The following is a 9,056-nucleotide window of genomic DNA, read 5'->3' as shown; positions in this document are numbered from 1 at the left end:
GAGTATTTTGTTTTTATCACAGCAATAAAGCAGAAATGCAAATTCAGCATCAAGGTTCTGGGCACCAAGTCTTAAGATATTGTTAGTTTCAATATGTATCAGCTTTTATCCAACCAGGCTTAAAGGCACAACAACGTATCATCAGTAACTACCAACACTTGAATTACCCTATTTCTGATATCTATACTACATGCCATAATCTCCAGTAAAGTAAATGTGCCTAAACTAACCAATTCTGATTTTTACAATGTAGCAATGAACTTATAACTGGATGAAATATGATAAATGATATTTCTTTTTACGTCTCTGTAACAAATGGGCCCAATGTAAAGAGTAAAAAATGCATGCCCAGGAACATAACGCAATTGAAAACAAGAGTATGATTTCTCCACAAATCTGTGCTTCCTCCACCCTCACTGCACCCCCAGGGGACTGGCTAATTCTGTACTTAAAAATTACGAAACTCAAACAAATTATTTTTCCCTATGTTTAATACAACTTGGGGAGTTAAGAGTATTATTCAGAGCAAACATTGAGACGTTTGTGTTTAATTTACTGTCTTGTAAACACAGTTAGGATTAAAACCTAACAGAAATTAAACATTTTGTCTGTAACCTTGAATAACGATCCTTAAGTGTGCTGTAAGCAGCGAAAAGTCTAGAATAATCATGCAGAAAGTATACCAAGTGATTTTCTTCCCCTGAGTCAGCTGTCATTTTAGAAACAGAAGCATCCAGTACTTCCATTTACTTTCCTAATAACCACTTTTTCATCACTTGCTACTTTTTCTCCAAATAAAAAAGTGCATTTTGCTCAGAACATCCAGAGTAAACACAAGACAGAAAACAAGCTTATCAATGAAAAACCCTCCTAAACAAGTTATATAATACTAAACAAATGCTCTGGTAACCCCCATCTACAGAAAGTTGTATTAATCAGAGTGAATAATATATGAAATTATGCAAGTGTGATGCAAGAAAAATGTCAAACATGCATGAAGTGGTATTACAAAAACTACACAAAGTTTAGTTACATGGCAGTAATAAACTGACACATAGCATAAAAAAATGTTAGAAGTAAAGCCATCCCTGCTGCCAAGTTGACAATTTTCACCTTTAAACCAGCAATTCAACAGATGACAATTCTTCCATACATTTTCTTCCAAAACTCTTGAACATTCAGTTTTTGAATTGCAGTAATTGCACTGTTCACACACTAAGGCAAAAACTTTATTTGTATGATTTGGCACAGCTCTGGTTCTGAAAATGTCAGATGTGGAACTGGAACTGGTATAATGCTAAGTTCTAGAAACACAGTGTTCCACACTGAAACAAAACTGAAGATTAACTACTGTTTCATTATTACAGGTGTGTCTTCTGGGAAAAGCTTTTCATTTGAAGTTGATTAAAACTGCAGCTGCGGCTTACCTTGCACATGCTCTCTCCCTTAAAAGCAGAACATAATACATGGAACAACACAAGGCTATCATGTCAAAGAATGAAGAATGTTAGCATTTTAAAAGACTGTTTTCCCCATCTTTGTAATGGCAGTTTTTATATTTTCTTCCAAGAAAAATACATGTGAATAGTCTTGCTTCTTTTTAAAGCAACTGTGTATATTATCTCTCCTGGAGAAATCATGAAGAACACTATTTTCCATTTTTTTACTGGCTTGCAAGTAACCTTCTTGGTAACTGCAGAAAATGAATAGACAGATCAAGCTCACATAAAATTTGGCTCAACATTTTAGTGGACTTTTTTTTTCACCACTTGAAATACTCGCCCTCTTGGCCCAACTTTCACCAAGAATGTAAACCATAACCATGTTATTCAGACATCTAAAGCCCTCAACACACTTCTTACCCATTTGTTCTAGGCTATGTATTTCTTCCAAACTCACTTAATGAGAACATTTATTGAACTACATTCCGTGTCTGCAGCACAAATTACCCTATGTATGCACAGGTAAGAAGAGTCTTGCTCTACTCTCCCTCTGCTCTTCTTTCCTTCCACACTGAAATGAGCAGAATCAGTAATTCTCACAGAATCTCCCTTACCTGCCTTTACCTGTGTCTCCTGCCTGGGGACACAGAGGGAGCAGGACCAAGCAGCAAGGAGGGCAAAAGGCTATTTGTATCTGCAGCAAGGCATGTACTGGATTATTTTAAATATGCACACAAATATTTCAAATTTCCATTAGCATACAAATATTTAAAACATTTGTAAGCAGCCTGGAAGACCAATTCAGCTAGCAGTTCAAAGACAGTACTGCAATAGCTGGTTTATGCAGTGTTTTTTCATGCAATTTTACACTACATAAAAATATTGAAAACTTAGTAACAATAAATAAATTTAGTAGAATAAATTCTTTTATAACAAATAATGAACAGTAATGGAACTCTTTTTTTTAAAAAAAAACAACACTTCAAAATGACCAGAACATCAAGAGCTAACAGATGCAAAAAAGAATTACAGTAAACTCTTTTGTTTTTTACATCTTTTTAGATTTATTTTCTCTTCTACCTTGCTTAAGTACACATTTTTATTTAAAGTGGGAAAACACATTTTGCTAGGGATTGGATTGTACACTGAGGTATTTAGGGTTTGGGGATTTCTTTGCGAGAGGTGTTTTGTTGGGGATTTTTTTCGTTCTTTCTTTATCTTTGACTGATAAAACTCATTTCTCTATCACACACAAAACAATTCATTACGGTGAATTAAGGCAAAAAATTAATGAAAATACCTTAATCTCATCCCATTACTACTAACAGATATGTACTATTTTATTTTCCTTTACCATGGTCTTCTGTTTCGTGCTTCTCTGTCTATGATGCACTCAGGTTTAAGACTGGATTCTCACTAGTTTGATGAGAGGCTAACAACCTTAAAATCAGCTGTTACATACTTACATGGTGTGTGTGCGCTGTATATGGTTGCTGTATTCAGCCACAAAATGAAGTCCTACACAGCAACTTCGTAAAAACAACACAGAAGAGATACATCCAATTGCAGCGATCTCCCTATACAACCCAAGAATTCCAAAATAATTTTAAAACATTAGTTCATTTCAGTTTTTCTGCTATTCTTTGGCCATCTGCACAAAACTAAATTCAGTTCCAAAAAATCCAAGACATGAATGTAACTGGTATATCCACCTCTTCTATTAAAAATTAGTTGCATTGTGGTTTTCATGTAGAACAAGACTTAAAGTTATTTCTGTGAATCTGCTGTAGATATAAAATTAAACCACACTTTTCTCACTTTTATTACGTTACTTTATTCCCTCTCTCCCATTTTTTTGTTCAATTTACATACAGGACCCTTCACACTTATTCCTGTTCAAGGATCTACGCAGTTTTTACTTAAAGTCAAGAACAGCATCTTTATTCTCACTGCAATTCTTTGAAGTCAAGCACTTAATGTCCCGCATACAGTCAGCATGTAAATTCAATCAAATTATACAGCTATGCTTTACTCTAGAAATTGAGACATAAAAGCACACTAGTAAATCTAGGAACAATGGAAGTTCTAGACAAATCATTTACCCAAACAAATGGAAAAACCTTATCCACATGTGTATGTAGTAACACACTCCAGTTCCTTTTGAATCTCATACCTCTTATTATGAGCATTTTATTCTCCACTCAAGGGACCACATATAAATCACTTGAGTTTTTACCCACATTTACAAAGTTGCTTTTTTTCTTTCAATGTGATTTGTGTGTACAATAATCTTTACATTAGAGCAGAGGGTTTTTTAAATAGTTTTACCTGTAAGTATGTTGTGCTTATCTCTGAATGGTTTTCTGAATAGCTCCTTTAATTAGGAAAAAAGGGCTGCTGTTCCAAACAGAAGAAACTTCTCATACTGCTTTTAAGAGTCAGGCTGAGGTCATTAATAAGGATACCCTCCAAATTTCAATTATATTAACTTTCAGAATATCTTAAGGAAGTTCAAGATGGAAAAGACCTATTAAAATCTATCCCACTGAAAATTAACACAATGAGGGTTTGTTTCCATGCATTTAAAATAATAAAAAATAGTTTTCATGAAAATTTCATGTTCAGTTCATTTATTCTACAAGTAATATTTTAGACAATTTTATAACTAGCTTCAGTATTTCATGGATTACCATGAAAACACACCTGAAATGCCTACAGCTATGATTTTTAAAATACTTTATGGGAAAGCACCTGAAACCATCAACAAAACACACTAAATTGGTGAGATTGCTAAAACTACTTTACAGTATATCTGGAAAGGTAACAAAAGGTAACATAAAAACAATCAAATGGGAAAAATTATATCTGACATTCAGTGTTCAAAGTTTTTAGTCAATCCTCTCATTGTTACTAAGTTCTTACATTTCAGTAAGTGAATTTTTAAGAAAGCAAATGCTTTCAGGTTACTACAGTTCAACATCTGCCACCAAACTAGCACTGAATATCCAATAATCTAAAGTATCGGATTTGCATTTCCCATAGGTCACACTCACTCCCTCCTTACCACTGATGAGTCAGGAAAGTTTGGTCCAATATTCCCTCATGCTAGGATTGAGCTAACAGCCCAAGGAAAGCACCAAACTCCAAAATAAGCATCTTAATAACAGCACAGTGTCCATATTAATAATTTGAGGGCTCCTGAGAAGACAAATTGCATTGGAAGTATGTGCTCTCTGAAGTCCCCCACTCCTGGCCACAGGCACAAGCTAAGAAAAAAAGTTGCATGCAGACTCTAAAATGACCCATGGATATGCAACACTTCAAGATTCAGAAATGGGATTTAGAACCCCATTCACATCTGTGGTCCAACATAAACTGACTCTAGTTGCCACCTGGCATTCTGTGCTAATTTAGTGGTTCAATTATGCTGTAGTTTGACTTAGGAAGGGAAAAATCATGATCCAACTTCTTATAAAAAACAGATAAATTAGGAAGTGCCAAAAATTTGTTTCTGCAACATACTAAAGTAAAATGAACTTCATGCCATCAGAGCACACCAGATAATTGCTGAACATCTCACCTCCAATCATATTTTCTCCCTTCAAAAAGGCCTATGGGGTTTTGGTTTTCATTTGAGAATCTGCCTTTAGATTGGTTATTTCAGCATTTTTGAGCCAAGTTATCTCAAGAGAGATGGCAACTGTTTAGCAAGACACAGTTCATAAATGCCACTGTGTTTGTAGTATCTTTCAAAGTATTTGTAATGACAAATTATTCTATATCTGAAATCAAGAGCGGAAAAGAGGGAAATGAATTTGGTGAATACGGCGGCATACTTTATATCAGAATGCTCCTCAATAAATTCATACTATAAAATCCTACTGGCTTATGTTTAAAATTTAATTATTTAGTTCATACTGTCTTCTTGCCATCTATTTTAAATTTTACTCTAGTAAGAATCTCCAGCTTATTATATCTTTATGTACAACTGCATAAAAAACCATGGACAACAAATAAAAGAACTGCAAGTCAGGAATTTTCATTCCAGGTAACCCACAGTAATTTGTGATTTTCTTAGGAAATTAATACAGTAAAGTACATCAGGATCACCACAAAGTTTCCCAAGATATCAATGTGCTTTATCTAATGAGCACATTGGTCAGAACAGTGTATAACTTAAATGGAATAGTAAAGCTTTGTTATCTTTAAGTACCAAAATTGTATCTCACTGGAAAATTTGGTAGTTTAGGAATATGAAACTTCAGGAATAATGTAAAAGCTCAGTAAGTACATTATAAAAGTAAGTGCACTGTAGTTGGCAGATGCGCATATATTCCAAGCCTACTTGTTTTAGCATAGCATATAGCAGAGTGTCAGGACTTCACTGTACTTTCCAGTTAAACAACGCGAATGTAGTTAAAAACTTGAGTACCTGTGTACACAGAAAAAATGATAAACTGCTCCACCAGACGAGGATCAAGAAAAATTTATCACTTTAGGAGAAGGGCAGAACCTTCACACAAAAATACTGGTTGGCCACATCTACACATTTTAAAGAAACAATTTGTGACCATTCCTTTTTCAATAAAATTACGTGTTTATTTTATAGCTAGGATCAGTTTCTACCACATTTGGCAAAATGAGAAGTACTGCCTTTAGAGTTAAGCCAAGCAGCCCAAAGAAAACTTTTAAGAGCTTAACATAGCAGCATGTCATCAGCTACAAAAGGCATTCTTCATTAACTCCTTACAATCTGTCCAAAAATATATTTCAGTATTGATTTGTTAGGACTTCATTCACAGACATTTAAAAATAGATTAAATTATTTTCTGCAGTAAGGACAGCTGACAAATCCACTGCTACCATGCAGCAGAACCATCCAAGTCAGAGGTTTACAGGAAGGGCAGGTCACAACTGTGGAGTGACAATCACTAATGTTAAATAAAATCTAAAATAACTTTCAAATACATGCATATCTCTACTTGCTACCAAAACCACAGTGCAACAAGCATGCACTTAAAACAGCATGAAGCTGGCACAGAAAGTATTAACAACTTCTGAAGATTCAGTGTACTTAATGTTCTTCTGAAACATACTCAAATATTATAAGGAGGAGGGTTTACATAGCTAAAAAAATACACAGGAACTAGCTAAAAGCCTGAAGAACACAGCCTTTTACTTTGAAGAAAATTAACCAACCTTTTGAATGCAGTTTAATTTGTACTTAAAACATGTTCCCTGTACAGCTTTACAGTTGAGAACTACCAATTCACCTATACTTCCCTAATCCCCTAAAAAAGGTCACATACAAGGGTAGGAAATATTAGAAAAAAGTAATCTCATATTTAGACACCTTACTAGATACCAATGTAATCTGCATTTTCAACTGCATAAAGGACACTAGAGCAGAGAGCTTAACTAGTTGCTATATGCAAGCACTAGTTTATAGCAGTGAAAAAACAGTAATTTTCCCAAATCTTGATGTTTAGGACCTTTTAGTGTGTAAAGGAAAACCATTTGCAGTTTGGTTGAGGTTTACTTTAAGAATGAGTGCTATAATGCGATACATATACAAAGGAGAAAGAGTATTCCATACTAAAGGTAACTCAGAATTGCATTACAAAGTGTGGCATGTGTTAAGTCAAGCAAAAAACAGCAACATTAAAGACAATATAAAGGAAAATGCTTAGCAGGTACAGATGTCACAAGTGAGGACCTACATACTTAGTAACACTAAGGTAACTCCTGAATTGTATGAAAACAGTACCTTAAGCCATATACACGGGCAATTTAAGTAACAGTGTATTTCCAAAATGCCAGCAATATTGCAATTTTCTTGTTAACCATTTGCTCAAAATTCAATCCACCAAGCCAATCACTGTCACATTAACAAATAACACACAAGCTCTCTCTGCTGCTTGCATCCCATGCTGAGGAATGTATATACCATCTGGATGTTATTAGGGCACCAGGTTATTTCAAATCAGTTTTTAACCCATATAGCATCACAATTCATGCAGATAAAATTTAGTTATGTCTACCTCTGAAAATGTACGTGACCTGATAAAAAAGATCACTACTATTTTACAACTATTTTGCCCAGGAAAAAGAGTAATTGTAACCAACCAATATCCCTACTTATTTGCCATTACAGGAATAGAACCAATAGGTCTTTTCCATCATCTTCCAAGACTGACAAAACAAAATCATAATAAGCTTCCTAATAGCTTTACTACCAGTTTTATCTTAAAACTCAATCAGCAAACCTACCCTGAGTTGTGCCATAAATAGGATTTTCCAAATTCCTTGTTCTGTAAAACCTTTCTGAAGAATACTCATGTGCAATCCTTCCAAATGTGTATTACTCAACTACAAGTGAACACTTATTTTCGTACTCATGTGCAATCCTTCCAAATGTGTGTTATTCAACTACAAGTGAACACTTTTCACTGGAAAACATGTATTTGCTTCCTAATTAAACGGCTGCTCACTGATAACAGACATGTTTTTATTCAAACCAACCACTAGGGAAAACGTATACTTATTAATAATGATGTGCAAAAACAGAGGAAAGCTTTTGACCACCGTGCAGAAATGTCTCCTTCCTTGCAATGAGAGATACTTCAGCCATCAGCAGAACACACAGACGTCACAACCAATTTTCTCCTCTATAGATATGGTTGAGGTAAATTCACTCATACTGTATGAATACAGCATACATAGAGATTCCTTTCCGAAGTTGTTTTTTTCCCTCCCCAAGGTAAATTTTCTAATCATTTGTCTGACAGATAACCTCTGTTGATAAGCCTACTGCGACTAAGTTTGCAATGGTGGATTGAGATGCAAGGACACACCATCTTTGAGAACACTTTGTATAAAATGTTATGCTCTTTGAAAGTCAAAACAAAAGCAGTTGTGTTTTAAGTTTTCCATAGTATGTACTGCACCATGCAGTTCAGCTAAACACTATTAAGAATGGAACTTTCTTGACACATAGTAGAAACTACATAAAAATGAAAATGATGCCACTTAAAATAAAGCATAAAATTATTCTTACTCAGTATTAGTAATAACATTCCCAAAATCCTTTCCAGTGATTTTTGTTTTATTGTAATCAGATAACCACACGTTTTACAGCATAGTCACACATTGCATTTTGCTAGAGTCACAAACACATTGCCTTACATAATGATCCGCATCGTTTCTGCTCTATACTACAAAGCCTATGACTGAATACAAAAAAAGTTTTACAAAAGAAACTGTTTTAAAGACTACAATAACAATAGAACCGTTTCCAGATAACAGCTAAAATTATAAAGGCATATCACTGTATAATTTTACTGGAATTTCTAAAACAGTAAGGAATGAATTAAGGTTTAGTATCTGCGACGCTTGTTAGGTCCTTCAAAGTTGCCCCCTGGGTTTCCTCTACCAAAGCCACCAGGTCCACCACTCACGGCACCTACACCACTCATTGGCGGCTGAGGAGTTTCAGAGCCCGTTCTACTAACCAGAGATGAACCCATCTGGGATGGGCCTCCTTGAGGGAATCTCTCATTATGCTAGCACAAGTCCATTTGGAACATGTCAAATGTGAGTTACAACAAAAACCAC

General features: G+C 34.9%; 1 protein-coding gene across 1 annotated transcript in view; it reads right to left on the bottom strand.

The window, feature by feature from the left end:
• Positions 1–8,526: 8,526 nt before the first annotated feature.
• PSPC1 (paraspeckle component 1) overlaps positions 8,527–9,056 on the bottom strand; it is a 35,402-nt gene continuing 34,872 nt past the window's right edge. The window contains 1 exon segment of the mRNA XM_031065998.1: positions 8,527–9,004. Within this exon segment, the coding sequence (XP_030921858.1) occupies positions 8,819–9,004 (186 nt within the window). The 3' untranslated portion in view covers positions 8,527–8,818.

The sequence above is a fragment of the Geospiza fortis genome, unplaced genomic scaffold, assembly GCF_000277835.1.
Source record: "Geospiza fortis unplaced genomic scaffold, GeoFor_1.0 scaffold16, whole genome shotgun sequence".
Taxonomy (NCBI): domain Eukaryota; kingdom Metazoa; phylum Chordata; class Aves; order Passeriformes; family Thraupidae; genus Geospiza; species Geospiza fortis.
The sequence above is the reverse complement of the archived record's forward strand: the minus strand, read 5'-3'. Positions and strand labels throughout refer to the sequence as shown.